The sequence below is a fragment of the Monodon monoceros genome, unplaced genomic scaffold, assembly GCF_005190385.1.
Source record: "Monodon monoceros isolate NGI ecotype Baffin Bay Population unplaced genomic scaffold, NGI_Narwhal_1 Super_Scaffold_2, whole genome shotgun sequence".
Lineage (NCBI taxonomy): Eukaryota > Metazoa > Chordata > Mammalia > Artiodactyla > Monodontidae > Monodon > Monodon monoceros.
In genome coordinates this window covers 61,668,593-61,689,683 of record NW_021703776.1, presented here as the reverse complement: position 1 = coordinate 61,689,683, position 21,091 = coordinate 61,668,593, and the positions used below count along the sequence as shown (strand labels likewise).

General features: G+C 35.2%; 1 protein-coding gene across 5 annotated transcripts in view; it reads right to left on the bottom strand.

Annotated features, from left to right (window-relative positions):
• Positions 1–21,091, bottom strand: part of BBS9 (Bardet-Biedl syndrome 9) — a 449,627-nt gene that overhangs the window by 237,884 nt on the left and 190,652 nt on the right. For all 5 annotated transcript variants that reach the window (XR_003795236.1, XM_029233592.1, XM_029233591.1 and 2 more), the window contains one exon: positions 16,621–16,761. Coding sequence is in view for 4 of the 5 variants with exons in the window: in XM_029233592.1 (XP_029089425.1) it covers positions 16,621–16,761 (141 nt within the window). In the remaining variant the exon portion in view is untranslated. The remainder of the gene's footprint in view (positions 1–16,620; positions 16,762–21,091) is intronic.

The following is a 21,091-nucleotide window of genomic DNA, read 5'->3' as shown; positions in this document are numbered from 1 at the left end:
CAAAAAAAAAAAAAAAAAAAAAAAAAAAAAAGAGACAGCCTATAGAAGAGGAGATATCAAAAAAATTCATATCAAAAAATTACAAGTGAAACATACTTGACTGCTGACTCAAAAAAAAAAAAAAAAAACAAATAAAAATTATAACACTGGAGACTTTCACTCTGTGCCCAGATGGAAAAACTGGGGCCAAATTTACCCTCCCATCTCAAAACACTAAAAAATGGAATAAAATATATGAACCATTTTTTAAGACATTGGAAATTAGCAAATGAACAACAGGGATCTCTGACAAAAAAGAAACAAAGTGAGCCCTATGTTTGCACCAGCTAACCACCTAGAGAAATTTCGAAGCCACAAAACAGGGGAGGGGAGCCCAGGAGCAACCCAGCATTCTCCCCGAGTTCAAGAGATAGAGTTGGGAATCTGGGAAGGCCAAAGTGGCAAACGTTCTCAAGGCAGAGAGCATATAGAGCAACAGAGAAAGAACTCCAGAGATCTGCAGAGTCCCATTTGAGTGCTCAGTAGAATACTAATGGATGCATGCCTACGAGGAAACTACCTGAGGTTGGGGAGGAAAAAAAAAAAAAAACAGTCAAAAAGATTACAGGAAATAATCCACAAGCCCAGACAGGGCCAGAGATAATCCTTGTTCTCACTGGCCATAATATAGACCATCAAAATTCACTAGGTATCAGGTAGAACACATGGAAGAGTTTGGTTTCAGTAGCAGGTAAAGTTCACACTAGAATAAATGTTGCTCCCATCCCACCTAACAAAGCTTCAAAACAACACTAAAAAGGATCAAACTTTTTCAAGTAACTAAAATGTGTCCCAGAAAAAAAAAAAAACCCTCAAGAATATTTAGAGGAAAATTAAAATACTCAACACACAATTCGATAAAATTCAGGAATTCTACCCTTCAGTCAAAAATTACAGGACACAGAAAGAGAAAAGAAATTACAACCCGTTAACAATGAGAAAAATCAATCAAAACTAACTCAGAAATGACACAGACAATAGAATTAGTAGAAAAAGGCATTAAAACAATTATTATAAATATTCAAAGGAGCTATATTAAATAAAGACATGGAAAAACTTTTTTAAAAAGAGAGAGACCCAAATCAAACCTTGAGAGATGACAATTACAATGTCTGAGATAAAAAAAAATACACTGGGTGGGATTATGAACACATTACACACTGAAAAAAGAAATAACTTGAATGTATAGCAGTAGAAACTACCCCCAAAAAAAAGCACAAAGAGAAAAAATATTGAAAAAAGAAAAACAGCATCATTGAGCTCTGGGACAACCCCAAGTGAGAAATATACATATAATTTGAGTCCTTAAAATAAAGATGAATAAAGGAGTGGAGACAGAAAAAAATATTTGAAAAAATAATAGCCAAAATATTTCCAAATTGGATCAAAATTATAACCCATAGATCAAAATATCTTAACAGAGGGAGACCTTCAAGATGGCAGAGGAGTAAGACATGGAGATCACCTTCCTCCCCACAAATACATCAGAAATACACCCACATGTGGAACAACTCCTACAGAACACCTACTGAATGCTGGCAGAAGACCTCAGACTTCCCAAAAGGCAAGGAACTCCCCACATACCTGGGTAGGGAAAAAGAAAAAGCAGAGACAAAAGAATAGGGACGGGACCTCCACCTCTGGGAGGGAGCTGTGAAGGAGGAAACGTTTCCACACACTAGGTAGCCCCTTCACTGATGGAGACCGGGGGTGGCAGGGGGAAGCTTCGGAGCCAGGGAGGAGAATGCAGCAACAGGAGTGCAGAGGGCAAAGCAGAGAGATTCCCGACAGAGGATCAGTGCCCACCAGCACTCACCAGCCCGAGAGGCTTGTGTGCTCACCTGCTGGCCGGGACAGGTGGGAGCTGGGAGCTGAGGCTCCGGCTTCTTCGGAGGTCAGATCCCAGGGAGAGGACTGGGGTTGGCTGTGTGAACACAGCCTGAAGGGGGATAGTGTGCCACACCTAGCCAGGAGGGAGTCCAGGAAAAAGTATGGACCTGCCTAAAATGTAAGAGACCACTGTTTCAGGGTATGCGAGGAGAGGGGATTCATAGCACCACCTAAACAAGCTCCGGTGATGGGGCAGAAGCAGCAGCTATCAGTGTGGACCCCAGAGACCGGCATGAAACACTAAGAGTGCTAATGCAGCCACCAAGAAGCCTGTGTACAAGCACAGGTCACTATCTACACCTCCCCTCCTGGGAGCCTGTGCAGCCCACCACTGCCAGGCTCCCATGATTCAGGGACAACTTCCCCGGGAGAACACATGGTGTGCCTCAGGCTGGTGCAACGTCATGCCAGCCTCTGCCAGCACAGGCTCACCGAGCATTCCGTATCCTTCCCTACCCCTGACCTGAGTGAGCCAGAGCCCCCTAATCAGCTGCTACTTCAACCCCGTCCTGTCTGAGAGAAGAACAGACCCCCTCAGGTGACCAACACGCAGAGGCAGGGCCAAATCCAAAGCAGAACCCCAGGAGCTGTACGAACGAAGAAGAGAAAGGGAAATCTCTCCCAGCAGCCTCAGAAGCAAAAGCTAAGAGAATTCAGCACCACCAAACCAGCTTTACAACAAACGCTAAAGGAACTTCTCTAGGCAAGAAGCACAAGAGAAGGAAAAGACCTATAATAACAAATCCAAAACAATTAAGAAAATGGTAATAGGAAAATACATATTGATAATTACCTTAAATGTAAATGGATTAAATACTCCAATCAAAAGACATAGACTGGCTGAATGGATACAAAAACAAGACCCATATATATGCTGTCTACAAGAGACCCTCTTCAGACCTAGGGACACATACAGACTGAAAGTGAGGGGATGGAAAAAGATATTCCATGCAAATGGAAATCAAAAGAAAGCTGGAGTAGCAATACTCATATCAGCCAAAAGAGACTTTAAAATAAAGACTATTACAAGAGACAAAGAAGGGCACTACCTAATGATCAAGGGATAATCCAAGAAGAAGATATAACAATTGTAAATATTTATGCACCCAACATAGGAGCTCCTCAACACATAAGGCAAAAGCTAACAGCCATAAAAGGGGAAATTGACAGTAACACAATCACTGTAGGGGATTTTAACACCCCACTTTCACAAATGGACAGATCACCCAAAATGAAAATAAATAAGGAAAAACAACCTTTAAATAATACATTAAATATGATGGGCTTCATTGATATTTATAGCACATTCCATCCAAAAACAACAGAATACACTTTCTTCTCAAGTGCGAACGGAATATTCTTCAGATAGATCATATCTTGGGTCACAAATCAAGCCTTGGTAAATTTAAGAAAATTGAAATCACATCAAGTATCTTTTCTGACCTCAACACTATGAGACTAGATATCAATTACAGGAAAAAAATCTATAAAAAATACAAAAACGTGGTGGCTAAACAATACACTACTTAATAATGAAGTGATCACTGAAGAAATTAAACAGGAAATCAAAAAATACCTAGAAGCAAATGACAATGAAAACACGATGACCCAAAATCTACGGGATGCAACAAAAGCAGTTCTAAGAGGGAAGTTTATAGCAATACAATCCTACCCCAAGAAACAAGAATCATCTCAAATCAACAACCTAACCTTACACCTAAAGCAATTAGAGAAACAACAAAAAACACACCAAAGTTAGCAGAAGGAAAGAAATCATAAAGATCAGATCAGAAATAAATGAAAAAGAAATGAAGGAAACGATAGCAAAGGTCAATAAAACTAAAAGCTGGTTCTTTGAGAAGATAAACAAAATTGATAAGCCATTAGCCAGACTCATCAAGAAAATAAGGGAGAAGACTCAAATCAATAGAATTAGAAATGAAAAAGGAGAAGTAACAGCTGACACTGCAGAAATACAAAGGATCATGAGAGCTTACTAAGAGCAACTATATGCCAATAAAATGGACAACCTGGAAGAAACAGACAAATTCTTAGAAAGGCAGAACCTCCCAAGACTGAACTAGGAAGAAATAGAAAACATAAACAGACCAATCACAAGCACTGAAATTGAAACTGTGATTAAAAATATTCCGACAAACAAAAGCCCAGAACCAGATGGCCTCACAGACGAATTCTATCAAACATTTAGAGAAGAGCTAACACCGATCCATCTCAAACTCTTCCAAAACATAGCAGAGGGAGAATCACTCCCAAACTCATTCTACGAAACCACCATCACCCTGATACCAAAACCAGAAAAAGATGTCACAAAGAAAGAAAATTACAGGCCAATACACTGATGAACATAGATGAAAAAATTCTCAACAAAATACGAGCAAACAGAATCCAACAGCACATGAAAAGCATCATACACCATGATGAATTGGGGTTTATCCCAGGAATGCAAGGATTCTTCAGTATACACCAATCAATCTATGTGATACAGCATATTAACCAATTGAAGGAGAAAAACCATACGGTCATCTCAATAGATGCAGAAAAAGCTTTCAACAAAATTCAACACCCATTTTTCATAAAAACTCTCCAGAAAGTCGGCATAGAGGTAACCTACCTCAACATAATAAAGGCCATGTATGACAAACCCACAGCAAACATCATTCTCAATGGTGAAAAACTGAACCCATTTCCACTAAGATCAGGAACAAGACAGGGTTGCCCACTCTCACCACTATTATTAAACACACTTTTGGAAGTTTTAGCCCAGCAATTAGAGAGGAAAAAGAAATAAAAGGAATCCAAATCGGAAAAGAAGAAGTAAGACTGTCACTGTTTGCAGGTGACATGATACTATACATAGAGAATCCTAAAGAAAACTACTAGAGCTAATTAATGAATCTGGTAAAGTAGCAGGATACAAAATTAATGCACAGAAATCTCTTGCATTCCTATACATTAATGATGAAAAATCTGAAAGACAAATGAAGGAAGCACTCCCATTTACCACTGCAACATAAAGAATAAAATACCTAGGAATAAACCTACCTAAGGAGACAAAAGACCCGTATGCAGAAAATTATCAGACACTGATGAAAGAAATTAAAGATGATACAAACAGATGGAGAGATAAACCATGTTCTTGGATTGGAAGAATCAACATTGAGAAAATGACTACACTACCCAAAGGAATCTACAGATTCAATGCAATCCCTATGAAACTACCAATGCCATTACTCACAGAACTAGAACAAAAAAATTCACAATTTGTATGGAAACACAGAAGACCCCAAATAACCAAAGCAATCTTAAGAAAGAAAAACGGAGCTGGAGGAATCAGGTTCCCTGACTTCAGACTATATTACAAAGCTACAGTAATCAAGACAGTATGGCACTGTACAAAATCCGAAATATAGATCAATGGACAAAATAGAAAGCCCAGAGATAAACCCACGCACATATACTCACCTTATTTTTGATAAAGGAGGCAAGAATATACAATGGAGAAAAGACTGCCTCGTCAATAAGTGGTGCTGGGAAAACTGGACGGCTACATTTAAAAGAATGAAATTAGAACACTCCCAAACACTAGACACAAAAATAAACTCAAAATGTATTAAAGACCCAAATGTAAGGCCAGGCACTATAAAACTATTAGAGGAAAACATAGGCAGAACACTCTATGACATCAATCACAGCAAGATCCTTTTTGACCCACCTCCTAGAGAAATGGAAATAAAAACAAAAATACACAAATGGGACCTAATGAAAGTTAAAAGGTTTCCCACAGCAAAGGAAACCATAAACAGGATGAAAAGACAACCCTCAGATTGGGAGAAAATATTTTCAAATGAAGCAACTGACAAAGGATTAATCTCCAAAATTTACAAGCAGCTCATGTAGCTCAATATCAAAAAAATAAACAACCCAATCCAAAAATGGGCAGAAGACCTAAATAGACATTCTCCAAAGAAGATATACAGATTGCCAACAAACACATGAAAGATTGCTCAACATCACTAATCACTGGAGCAATGCAAATCAAAACTACAAAGACGTATCACCTCACACCAGTCAGAATGGCATTCACCAAAAAGTCTACAAACAATAAATGCTGGAGAGGGTGTAGAGAAAAGGGAACCAACCATCTTGCACTGTTGTTGGGAATGTAAATTGATACACCCACTATGGAGAACAGTATGAAGTTTCCTTAAAAAACTAAAAAATAGAACTACTATACCACCCAGCAATCCCATTCCTGGGCATATACCCTGAGAAAACCATAATTCAAAAAGAGTCATGTACCACAATGTTCACTGCAGCTCTATTTACAATAGCTAGGACATGGAAGCAACCTAAGTGTCCATCAACAGATGAATGGATAAAGAAGATGTGGCACATATATACAATGGAATATTACTCAGCCATAAAAAGAAATGAAATTGAGTTATTTGTAGTGAGGTGGATGGACGTAGAGTCTGTCATACAGGATTAAGTAAGTCAGAAAGAGAAAAACTAATATCATATGCTAACACACATATATGGAATCAAAAAAAAAAAGGTTCTGAAGAACCTATGGGCAGGAAAGGAATAAAGAAGCAGATGTAGAGAATGGACTTCAGGACACAGGGAGGAGGAAGGGTAAGCTGGAACGAAGTGAGAGAGTGGGATGGACTTATATATACTACCAAATAGATAGCTAGTGGGAAGCCGTTGCATAGCACAGAGAGATAAGCTCGGTGCTTTGTGACCACCTACAGGGGTGGGATAGGGAGGGTGGGATAGGGAGGGTGGGAGGGAGACACAAGAGGCAGGAGACATGGTGATATATGTATATGTAGAGCTGATTCACTTTGTTACAAAGCAGAAGCTGGCACACCATTGTAAAGCAATTATACTCCAATAAAGATGTTAAAATATATATCTTAACAAACACCAAGCACAAGCAAAATAAAAATACAACAAAACCAAAAAAACTATACCAAGGTACAACAAAGATGAATTTCTTAAAGGAAAAAAATCTTAAAAACAGCCAGAGAGAAAAGACATATTACATACAGAGGTACAGCTTATGTCTTAATGCAATGCCAGAAAACAAGGGAGTAATATCTTTACAATATTGAAAGAAAAACATTGTCAACCTACACTCTTTACCTAGTGAAAATCACTTTCAAGAAAATGGTGAAAAAACACATTTTCAGACCTACAAAAGCTGAAAAAATTCATCACTAGTATTTCTCCAGGAAAAGAAATGTTAACAAAGTACTTCAAGAAAAAGGAAAATGATACCAGATGGAACCTGGTTCTACACAAAGGAATGAAGAGCAGTGGAAAAGGTAACTCCATGAGTAAATATATAAGATCATTGTCTTAATAATTAATATCTCTTATAAGGAGAATCACTGTACATGTATAACTGAATTACTCTGCTGTACACCTGAAATTAACAGAACATTGTTAATCAACTATACTCCAATATAAAAAAAATTCTAAAAAAGATAATCACTGTTTAAAGCAAAATTCATAACAATGTATTACAAGGTTTATAATATATGTAGATATAAAACAACAATAGCACAAAGGCTGGGAGGGGAGAAATGGAAGTATACTATTGTACGAGTCTTATAGTATGTTTGAGGCATTATACTATCACCTAAAGATAGACTGTGATAAGTTAAAGATGTATACAGCGTATTATGCATCTGTGCATTTTTGACAGGGAAATATTGCTTCCAAAGGGGCAAAAATCAATTTATAGGGTTCATCCATTGTAAAAAAATTACACTCCAATAAAGATGTTAAAAAAATTTTATAGGGTTCAGAAAAATCTTACTCATTTTATCTATAAAAACAGATATTCATATAGAATATGAACAGATATACAGGATTATCTGTGGTACTAAAACTGTGTGGAGGGGCTGATTAAGAAAAAGATTCTAAAAAGTCTTGTGGAGAAAATAATAAAAGAAAGGTTGAGAAACACTGCCATAAACTTCAAAGAAGCAACTAAATTAACACTAGGTGGTATAGTGAGTAAGACAACAAAGGAGATAAAATGGAATCATAAAACATACTCAATTCAGAAGAATGCAGGAGGGGACTTCCCTGGCAGTCCAGTGGTTGACTTCGCCTTCCTAGGGGCAAGACGGGAATAAAGATGCAGACCTACTAGAGAATGGACTGGAGGATATGGGGAGGGGGAAGGGTACGCTGGGATAAAGTGAGAGAGTGTCATGGACATATATACACTACCAAATGTAAAATAGATAGCTAGTGGGAAGCAGCCACATAGCACAGGGAGATCAGCTCAGTGCTTTGTGACCACCTAGAGGGGTGGGACAGGGAGGGTGGGAGGGAGGGAGATGAAAGAGGGAAGAAATATGGGGACATATGTATATGTATAACTCATTCATTTGTTATAAAGCAGAAACTAACACACCATTGTAAAGCAATTATACTCAAGTAAAGATGTTTAAAAAAAAAAAAAAAGACTTCGCCTTCCAATGAAGGGGGTGCGGGTTTGATCCCTGGTCAGGGAGCTAAGATCCCACAAGCCTCGTGACCAATAAACCAAAACATAAAAAAAAAAACAGAAGCAATATTGTAACAAATTCAATAAAGACTTTTAAAATGGTCCACATCAAAAAAAATCTTTAAAAAAAAAAGAATGCAGAAAACAAAAAACCGATGAGGCGAATAGAAAACAAAGAGCAAGATGGTAGATTTAAAGCCAACCATATCAATAATCACATTAAAAATAAATTGGTCTAGGGACTTCCCTGGTGGCACAGTGGTTAAGAGTCCGCCTGCCAATGCAGGGGACACGGGTTCGAGCCCTGGTCTGGGAAGATCACACATGCCACGGAGCAACTAAGCCCATGAGCCACAACTACCGAGCCTGTGCTCTAGAGCCTGAGAGCCACAACTACTGAGCCCACGTGCCACAGCTACTGAAGCCCGTGTGCCTAGAGCCCATGCTCCACAACAAGAGATGCCACCACAATGAGAAGCTCGCACACTGCAATGAAGAGTAGCCCCCGCTTGCCACAACTAGAGAAAGCCCGTGCACAGCAATGAAGACCCAATGCAGCCAAAAATAAGTAAATAAATTTATATATAAAAAAAAGGTCTAAACACCCCAATTAAAAGACAGATAATATTGTATTGCATTAAAAAAGCCAAGACTCAACTGTATGCTACCTATAAGAAACCTACTTTAAATATAAAGATGTGAACATCTTAAAAGTAAAAAAAGGAAATATACATATATATCACTGTAACACTAGGCAAAAGAAAGTTGGAATAGCTATATTAATATCATAAAAGTAGATTTTAGAGCAAAGAATATTAAGAAAGACTGAGACTATTTCATAATAATCAAGAGAACATTATACACCTAAACTTTCATGTGCCTAAAACAGAGCTTTAAAATGTATGAAGCAAAAACTTCAGATCTGCAAAAAAAAGAAAAGAAATAGACAAATTATAGTTGAAGACTTCAACAAACTACTCTCAATAATTGACACATGTAGACAGAAAATCAGTAAGGATATAGAAGATTAAAAACATTATCAGAAAACTTGCCTTAACTGACATTTACATAAGATCCCACCCTACAACAGAAGAAAATCCATTATTTTCCAATGCATGTGGAACATTTATAAAAACAGTCCTATCTTGGGGCCATTAAATAAGTTTCAATAAATTTAAAAGGATTCGAGGCATACAAAGTATGTTTTCCTACCACAGTGAAACTGAATTCCAAATCAATAACAAAAGTTGTACGGAAAATCCCCAAGAATTTGGAAACTACATACCATACTTCTAAATAACACTAGGGTCAAAAAAGAAATCAAAAGGGGAATTTAAAACTGTTTTATACTGAATGAAAATTAAAAACACAACATTTCATAATTTGTAGGATGCAGCTAAAGCAATAGTTAGAGAAAATTTTATAGCATTAACCAACTAACCAAGAAAAGAAAATTAAACCCAAAGTAAGCAGAAGAAAGGAATATGAGAGAAATGAAAAGGAATAGAAAACAAAAAATAAAAAGAGGAAACGAATGAAACCAAAAGCTGGATTTTCAAAACGAGATAAAATGGATAAACCTCTAGTCAACAGATCAGGAACAAAAAAGAGAGAAAACACAAATTAGCAGTATCAGTAATGAGTGAGTTGTCATCACTACAGATTCTACAGATATTAAAAGGATCAGAAAATATTATGAACAACCTTATGCCAATAAATTCAACAACTCAGATGAAATGTACATATTTCTTGAAAGACAGAAACTAACAAAGTTCACTCAATAAGAAATAGATAACCTCAAGAGGTCTATATCTTTTGAAGAAATTGAATTTGTAGTTTAAAAGCTATCCCATACAGAAAACTCTATGTCTGGAAAACTTCCCTAGTGAATTCTTCCAACTATTTAAGCAAAAAATAATACCAATTCTGCACACTGTTCAAAAAAATTGAAGGGAGGTAAATATTTTCCAATTCATTCCATAAACTCCACATTAATGACACAAAATTATAAAGAAGCAAAATTACAGATCAATATCCCTTATAAACACGATGTAAAAATTATAAACTAAAGTTTAACAAATTAAATCCCACAGTCTATTGAAAGGAAAATACATCATGATAAAGTATGATTTATCTCAAGAATGCACAGTAGGGCTAACATTAAAAAATTAATCAATGTAATCCACCTATTAACAGACTAAAGAAGAAAATGATATAAAATATCTCAATTGATGTAGAAAAAGCATTTAAAAAATTAAATATCTATTCCTAATAAAACTCATAGCAAACCTGGTATAAAAGGGAACTTCCCCAAGCTGGTAAAGGACACCTACAAAATACTTACATCTAAAACATATTTAATGCTGAAAGACTGAATGTCTGCTCTCACCGTTACTATTCAACATCGTCCCAGAGGTTCTAGCCAAGGTTAAAAAGCAAGCAAAAAATAAACAAACTGAATCTCCAGACTGGCAAGGAAGAGGTAAAACTGTTTTCACTTACAGATGACATGATCATCTATGTAGAAAATCTGATTAAATCTACAAAAAAAAAGCTAGTAGAAACAATGTTGTGTGATACAAGATCAATATACAAAAACCAATTGTATTTCTATGTACTAGGAAAGAACAATTTGAAATTGAAATAAAACACTACAATTTGCAATCACATCAAAATATATTTTAGGGATAAATCTGACAGAGATTTGTAAGACCTGTACATTGAAAACTACAAACTCTTAGTGAGAAAAATAAAATATGCCTGAAATAAAGGAAGGTCTCTACTTTCATCTTAAGAAACTAGGATAAGTGGAGCAAATTTTACCATGTTCAATATTGTTAAGATGTTGTTTCTCTCCAAATTGATCTATAGAATTAGATCAGTTGAAATCCCAATTCCAATCAAAATCTCAGGCATTTTTTAAATTGATAAGCTGATTCTAAGATTCATGTGAAAATGCAAATGATCTAGAACATCCAAGACAACTTTGAAAATAAAAGAATAAAGTTGGAGAAATTTCGCTACCTGACTTCTAGACTTATATATAGTAATTAAGACACTATGCTACTGGTATATAGCAACATTGATGGGCAAAGACAAATAGATCAGTGGAACAAACTGAGCAGAAATATATATATACATTCTGATTATTTATATAGTCCTATGATATACATTCAGATGATTTTCAACAACTTTGCAAAGGTGATTCAGTAGGAAAAAAAAGTCTTTTCAAAAGTAGTTTGGGGGAATTCCCTGGCAGTCCAGCGGTTAGGACTCCACACTTCCACTGCAGGGGGCATGGGTTCAATCCCTGGTTGGGGAACTAAGATCCCTCAAGCCGCGTGGTGAAGCCAAAAAAAAAAAAAAAAAAAAGTAGTGCTGGAACATTAGATACTCATATGCAAAAATATGAATTTTATTCATATCTCACACCATACATAAATATCAACTCAAAATGGATAAGAGCCCTAAATATAAAACAGAAAACTAGAAAACTTCTAGAAAAACATATACAAGAAAAACTTTGTAATCTTGAGTAAGGCAAAAATTTCTCAGATATAACATTAAAATCATGATCCATAAAAGAAAAAACAGATAAATTGGGCTTTATCAAAATTAAGAACTTCTCTTCCGAAGACACTGTTAAAAGAATGAAAAGGCATGCCATAGACTGGGAGAAAATATGTGCAAGTCATATAATCTGAAAAGGGAATGAAAGAAGGCAGACAAAAAAGAGCACATACTGAGTAATTCTATTTTATAAAACTTCAGAAAGTACAAACTAATCTATAGTGACAGAAAGGAAACCAGTGGTTGCCAGGGGATGGGGGAAAAACGGATCACAAAGGGGCACAAGGAAGCTCTTTGGGGTGATGGATATTTTCAGCATCATGATTTCAGGGATGGTTTCAAAGGTATATACAAACACCAAAACTTACCAAATTGTATACTTTATACATGTGTACATAAGTTATACTTCAATAAAGTTGTTTTTTATAAAAACAAAAAAATATACTGAAGCTGTGTTTCAGAATTAAAGAATGTATTAAAATGTACCAGAGGAAAATATAATTAATATTTTATAACCTTAAAATAGAGATCATTCTAAGCACAACATGAAAACTGGAAACTAAATAAAGCAGTTATAAAATTAAATTTTAAAATAAATTTTACTACCTAAAAATATAAACCTTATATGTTAAAAGAATACAAGTAGTTAATAACAATTACAAAATTTCTATGCTAACAAATAATTTAGAAATGCAAATTTTAAAAAGAGATGTCATATTTCACCTAACCATGTCAAAAATTTTAAAAGCTTTAAATCCAGCTGCTATCCTGGGTACAAACCCTGATGTTGGGCTTGTAACCTGATACAGTTATTCTGGAAGTAACTTTGGCATTTGAATAAAGTTTTCAAATGTGCATATCCTTTAACTCAGTCATTTATCTTCAAGGAATTTCTCCAAAGAGAAACAGAGAAGTACAAAAAAGCTATGTACATGGCACCCCTAAACAATAGAATATTATGTAAACATTAAAATACAAATTCGTTGACAAGGAAAGATAGCCATATATCTGAGTACCATAAAAGGCTGCTTCAATAGCACGCTATTTGTTATTACTTTTTTTTTTTTTTTTTTTTTTTTGCAGTACGCGGGCCTCTCACTGTCGTGGCCTCTCCCGTTGCGGAGCACAGGCTCCGGACGTGCAGGCTCAGTGGCCATGGCTCACGGGCCCAGCCGCTCCGCGGCATGTGGGATCCTCCTGGACCGGGGCACAAACCCGCGTCCCCTGCATCGGCAGGCGGACTCTCAACCACTGCGCCACCAGGGAAGCCCTGTTATTACATTTATGTAAAATTTTTGTGTAAAATTACTGGTATCATGGCATACACTGAATGTCAGCTAATTTAACATCTATTCCCAGCCTCTTTTTCCCCAGCCCATCTACATTAGTTCTCAGCCCCCTTTACTGCTAGAAGAGGCCATGTGACAGTATTTTGGCTATTGAGGCCTAAGTAGAAATCTAAGAAGTTTATGGAAACATGCCTTTCTGATAAAAGTTACAGTCATTGCTATAGCTATCTCTTTCCCCTACCTCCTGCCCTGTAGTCATTTATGATGACTTAAGCCAAAGCAGCTATCTTATTGCCATGGAACAAGCCAACACACTAGAGAATGCACATTGCAAAGAAAGAAAAAAGCTGGGTCTTTGATAACATTCACAAACCACTATACCAGCTTCCACTGCCCACTTGTGGACCTCTCTTTATTTGAGATAAAAAATACACATTACCTTGCTTAAGTCACATTTAGCCAAAATCACTCCAGATAATTATTTATATATATATGTAAATAAATATTTTCTATATAGCCATTAAGCATATTAAGGCTTTTTATAATTATAATATTCTCTACTGGCCAGTATTTGGGGCACTAGACACCTCCATTCAAACATTGTTGATAGAGTTATCTCAAGAATGCACAGTAGGGCATCAAAGAAGTAATAATAGGGCTTCCCTGGTGGCGCAGTGGTTGAGAGTCCGCCTGCCGATGCAGGGGACACGGGTTCGTGCCCCGGTCCGGGAAGATCCCACATGCCGCAGAGCGGCTGGGCCCGTGAGCCATGGCCGCTGAGCCTGCACGTCCGGAGCCTGTGCTCCGCAACGGGAGAGGCCACAACAGTGAGAGGCCCGCATACCGCAAAAAAAAAAAAAAGAAATAATAAATTTAGAGAAATATTGCTATAATATATTTACAATATGAATACACTGAAAACAACATAAATATAGAAAAATATAATGCTGGCCAAATTATTTATGATAGAATAGTATGTAATCATTAAAATCATAAAATAAAAAATCTAATTATATAGAAAGGTGTCTCACAACAATATGCAAAGTAATATTCTTTGGGGGGATGAAATGCTTAGAAAAAATATTTTTTAAAAGAGTAGGGAAATGTAATGAAATATAAGTAGATATTTCTGGGTGTAAGAATTACCAGTAACTTTCATTTTCTTCTTTTTGGTTATTCATTCCTAAATTTCACATTTCTTTTGTAATAAGAAAAAGTAATTTTAAATATACAAAAAGAAGAACTGAAATAGACAAATAGGAAGAGATGTAGATTAAAAGTAGTTTTATTTCTTCTCTATGAAGATCATTAATTTTATTTCCGTTAAAAAATAACTTGTAATAGCAACTTTAACATCATATATAGCAAGAGTGAAACGTATCATGAAAAGTGAAAAAGTAGCAAGAGTACTTCTTTTAAACAATTACAGGATTCCAGCATGTTTAATATGAACACAAATCTGGAAACTCAAAAAAAGAACAAACTATATTACATAAATTGACTCAGGGGAAATTTTTAAAATTTGTCATTGAGTCCCATTTCTAAAGTGAATAAGAAGCAAATATATGCTGATGAGCCTAAGATACCTGTGACATCAAAACAACTGAGTCCAAAATCAGGACAGATGAGTTATAAGCTTTCCTTAGTACTTCTTAACCAATCCATAGCTTACAGAGTTTCCCTCTCTGGTCAAAAGCATACATTCTTATTCAATCTCTATCGGTTTCAGTCATCTACAGTAAAGATTGACCACTCAGAAGCCAGAGTCTTAAACATTTTTCAAAGGCATCAATAAATTTGGTGCGCAACATACAATTTCCAACTATGTTGTCAGGATAGAATAGGAGACCAAGGAACTAGTATGTTTGCATAAGATGTTATAAAGGTAGTGACTCTCTGCCTTTTTTTTTTTTTTTTTTTTTCTTTTTTTGGTACGCGGGCCTCTCACTGTGTGGCCTCTCCCACCGCGGAGCACAGGCTCCGGACGCACGGGCTCAGCGGCCATGGCTCACGGGCCCAGCCACTCTGCGGCATGTGGGATCCTCCCGGACCGGGGCACGAACCCGTGTCCTCTGCATCGGCAGGCGGACTCTCAACCACTGTGCCACCAGGGAAGCCCCTCTCTGCCTTTTTTAGAATCCAAATTTATTATAAGAAAATTGACGAAGAAGAAAGGGAATGAAAGGGAATTAGAAACCAAAAGGTACAAAACTATTTGCTAACTACACACACACACACACACACACACACACTCATTCATTCAAACTCATTCAAACTAAATAGATTAACTGTAATAAAGAGGATCTTGGAGATTTTTCATAGAGTTATATATAAATAAAGCTTTTTAAAACACTTCAAATTAATGAAAAATAAATTTTAATCACTTTAAGTAGGTAATAACACAAAAGTTGACTTACCATAAATTTCTAAACCTTGTGGGAAATACTTGTATTCTAAATCCATCCACTAATGCAAGGATGAAGATGCATCTTACAGTCAACAGTGCTGATTTTTAATGATGGATTTAAAAGGGTCGATTTAATTCCCAGATTATTTTTTTTAATTCCACCTCATCACCAAGAAAGGTAATAGATGCGACACATTAGAAACCCTGGCAACTAAAGATGTTTTATCCAATCAATGCCTCTCTCTTTTCTAAGCTATTCAAAAAGAAAAACCAACACCTGGAGAAAGTCACACCTTCACAAATTACCAATAATGTTCATTGTGATATTCTAGCTTTATACATGTAGCCCCTTCTAAAGCACTGGAGGCAAAGAATGAACATTGCCCCCTCCAGCTGCTGAAGACAGCACAACCACATAGAGCAACCACTTATGAGGTTACTTTTCAGGGGCATAAGAATATGCTTTTAAAAGGTACCTTTCCAAAAACCTACAATGAAGACGAATAATAAATATTTACATGCTTAGAAAAGGGATATATTTGAAAACCTACAATAAAGATGAATAATAAATATTTACATTCCAAGCCAAAAAATTCCACAGTCTAAAAAGAAACATTTGATGTTTTCATTTCTGAATACTGAAGCAAAATAATGATTATAATAATTTTAATCAAACTTAAAAGGTACGCTTTATTACCTTGTTGATATAAGCTATTTCCTTTGAACCCGCAAACAGAATGAAAAAATCCTTGAGGCACTTTTATATTCTGACTTAACAATTATCTGATAATTACCCCATCATTACCTGCTGATGAAGGATTCCATTCTAAATTCTTAACATTTCTGATGTTACAGGCATGTTACTTCAAGAGTCCTACCTGGAAAGAGACTGAGAAGACTGACTGGAGATTTGTTGGTATCAATAGTTAGTTTGTGGCTTGCAGTTTTTGAAGGCTGGCCTGGTAAGCAGATTAATTTCAGGGGAAGTCTAAACTTACATTGGCTAACTCGAGGAATGCCTGAAATAAAGAGAAACATATATTCATAAATTTGACAAATAAGAAAAATATTGTACTACTAATAGTAGTACATAGTAGCAACATATCTTAGTTTAAATGTTTGTTACCTGCCCATTTCATTTAGCATAACTGAAATAACTGGAAAGCATTATCATAATTTATGTTTTTACTTTATTGTCAAAAAGTGCAAGGCAAAAATAAAATCTTAAAAAGGAGCATGGGGTAAACTCTGCCTTTAATAGTAATATCATATTTTTAAAATCATCACAGTTGAATGCTATATAAAACATTATATGTAGTTATATTCAATTACTGAACTGTCTTTAAGACCTTCAAAGCTCTAGCCCTAAACCCAAGATTATCCGCTAAAATGAGCAAAGAATATGAAATTTATATCAGGAAGACTCTATATGACCATATCTAATCATTTCTTTACCCCTCGAATTTTTTAATTTTTGTTTTTTTACTTATTGAAGATTCAAAGTACAATTAACAATTTGCAATAAATTATGAGCATGAAAGCAGAATTTGCCCTACTGAAGTTCTAATGAAGTTCATTCTAATGTCATTTTACACATCAATATGAAGAATATTACTTTCATACAAATTGAATTTTTCTCAATCCATTTAACTTTACATATCACTGTTAAGCAACATTTTGAAAGGCTTACATAGTCATTCAATTCTCAAATTTTTTCAGAAAGTATACAGGTATATTGAAATAAGTAACTGCATAAATAAATAACAATGAAGAGTTTTATATCAGAATTTAAAGTTTTTAAAAATCATTCCTTTTAATATTTTTACAAAGAATGAAACTGAAACCAAAGCAAATTAAGCTCTCTACTTATAAATCAAGTAAAGCAATTCTACAACTTTAGTTCTCTCTCCTTTTATACTAGGATTCTATTTTTGACTGGATAAGACAAAAGATAATATACAGAAAACTATATCTTAGTAAACTACTGTAGAAAAAAGGAAAACTTAAAATGTTCTACTCTACTGGATAGATCCACACATTAATTCCTTTATTTCTTTACAGTGGAGTCAGAGAGCAGCTTAAAAATAGCAAAAGCGGAAGCAGTAAAGTTTGGAGACGTGATCCCAAATAGGATTCCAAGAATTAGCAATATATTTTGTTAATGCCAATTGGAGTTGTGTGGTTTACTCTATAACCAAGCTGGGAGTACACTTTTCAGAACTACTTATTCACTAGGATAGTAAGAGATCAACAATGGCAAGCATATTGATATATGAAGCCAATTAAATACTTTTTCAGAGCATGTGGAGCATATTTGTCATTCTCTTCAACATAATCTATTATCCATCAAATTTTACATACCTCATTTTTTGCTCATAACCAACAGATGTTAAATTCACTTCTCCTGGAATCCTAGATGCAAACTATAACTGGTGTCTCTTCAGAGAAGTCCCAGGGTATTATTTCCTGACATTTTGTGAGGTTTTAGAGGCATGTGTATTTGTACTTTAAAATGATGAAATGTTTTGACTCAAAATATTATGGTAACGTGATCTAAGCTACTGCTCAGACCACAACTATCAATAACACTACAAAAAATATTACAAAGCATTATTTTTTCCAACTTCATATATTCCATATATCCCCAAATTATGGAAATATACCTACTAATGTTTTTCCTCTACAATATATAAATTACAGCCTCAATTAATAGATGCAGTCTGGAAGGAACAAGGAAACTGAAACCTAGTTCCAGTTTCTTCATTTTCAATGAATAGAATAACAGGGAAAAAATGCTTCATCTTCTGACAATTCTGTACATGCACAAAGAGAAGCTATCTTCTATGTACTTTCAACCAAAGTCTGAGTTAATTGTTCAAATAAAATTTGGCTGTAAATGCTCTTCTAAAACTACACTGCTGAAACTGTGGCTCTACTTCACTTGGACCAGGTACTGACTGAATTTGTGGTGAAACAAAATTAATCATGATCAACAACACTAGCCTTATGTTACTTAGATTATTACCCTAAAACTCCAAGAACCCAGAGCTAAAGAAACTGGTGGTGTATAAATGTTTCAGAAATTGAAACAAATGGATTGCAAGCACTAATAAACCCAAGAAGGGAAATACATTGTAACTCAATTCACAGCTCAGTTAAGTCAGTTAATGACAATATCACACACTAGGGCAATGGTCTGCAGTTGCTAAGATTTGAAGAACCCCTCCAGAATTTCTTTTCTCTCCAGGAATTGTAAACCTGTTTCACAGGACATTTGGAAAACATTACTTTGAAAAATGATGACCCTCATACTTAATAAAATGATTATGGCTATTTTTTAAATGATGGCAGCTTGAAAAGTTTTACCATTGGGGGGAAAAAAAGAGTATGAAATCCTTTAGAAACCAGTTTAAGGAAACCATACCTTTAAAAAGAAAAATTATACTGCCAATATTTTATATTACTTCCCATCAAATTAAAACCCGAACATTTCAAAATATAATGTCTAGTATTTAGACATGGAGTTTATCAGCGGCACATTTCTATTGAGATTTACATTTTCTTAAGAAACTTGGAATGCAGATTTGGCTACCAGTTACTCTTCAGGCTATAACTGTAGCTAAGAACCTGAAGCCAGAAACATGTAGAGGTATGTGTGAGTGTATGCATATGTGTATCTGTAATAAGGAAGGAAAGAATTATATTGCACTTAAAGACTTTCCAAAGTTGCTTGTAGGATAGCTTTCAACTCAGTTGAAAGAGCCTAACTGATCCTAACTGCCTACCATCAGTGATATTTAGTTGGCAAAACAGTCTCTATTTGGCTTATTCAACTCTCTGAATATAATGCTGAGAGAAAAGAAGAATTTGGTCATTTGTAATACTCAAATATTGGCCTACTCACTCATCAGACTGACTTTTTCCTACAGTTTTTAAACAAATATAATCACCTCTCCTTCAAACACTTCCCCTTCTAGCCTACTAGAGGAAATAGATAGTCGCAACTACCATGGTGCAATTAATCACAAAATTATTTAACACTTAGAGAGAAAATTCAGATCAAAATCACTCCTGACAGAACAATTTTTCCAGGAAGAGAATTCTAATTACCCCTGGCACACCCAAGAGACCAGTATCACTGTCAAGAGGGATGCCAAAATGTGCTTTAAAAAAAAGAAAAAAGAACTTATATACCAGAGTAGAATAACTATATCTATATATTACACATCTACATAATGCCTTTAGAACTCTTTCCAGGGGCCTGCTAGAGTCATTTCTTATTGAAAACAAGGAACCCCAAAGCAGTAGCAATGTCTGGTAGCCAGAACTTCCTTGATCCCTTCCTGTTATGTCTGGCTATGTACTGTGCTCCATCTGCAGTCATGTTTTACACTGCCCATGTCATGTAACTTTAATGCAGAAATAATGGAGACAAACTCTTATGGGACAACATAAAACCTCGTTTGCTTCTCTTTTTCCATATGTAAAAGCAGGACTGCTTATCTGCAATACAGCCTGAACAGATCAGGCCAATAAAATGGAAAAGTCTTTGAAATCTGAAGCCTTATGTAAGTAAGATCTAAGTGGCAACATATTATTTTCTTGCCTACTAGGTAAAGCTGAATATTTCAACTCTACTCCCTGAAGCTTAATTATAATTTTAAAATATATAATAAGAGATTATTAAAACCATCTTCAGGTTTGCATTGAAATACTAAAATTTCCATATATTGTGATTTTTTTTTTCTAATGGTTTGATCTGAATTTTTAGTAAGAGGAAATAAATTCCTTTCAATAATAACCTTTACTGATTTTTTTAAAACTCAAAACAAATAATTTAAATAATAATATTGAATTTTATAAAAGTTATTGCAAAATCTTATCAGTTAATGAAATCTTGCAAAGTAAAATGTAAATATTCATTATTAAAATTATTTTTAATAACCCAAATTCTAATTTGACAAGTATACTTTATACTATTAAGCTAAAAGCTTACCTCTATTAAAATATTTCTCATATAAATATATATTCACCTCCCAGACACTATGCAACTCAGGTTGTTGGCACCACCAAAACTATATGAGTAAATAATGCCATTATTTTTAAGTATTTTATTTATCTAATTATTACTAATTAATATTATCTAATACTAATCTAAAATGGCTATTAAACTAAGACAAACCATCACATTAAGTCTGTGTCTAGGAGGAAAAATAATCAAAGTAGAAGATCCTTATAGAGTACCTGTCATATAACCAGATACTGCACAAGCCTAAGTACTTGAACCCTGCTCTTAAAGAGCTCAAAAATCTACTAGGGGAACCTAAGGAACAGACTTAATGAAATTCA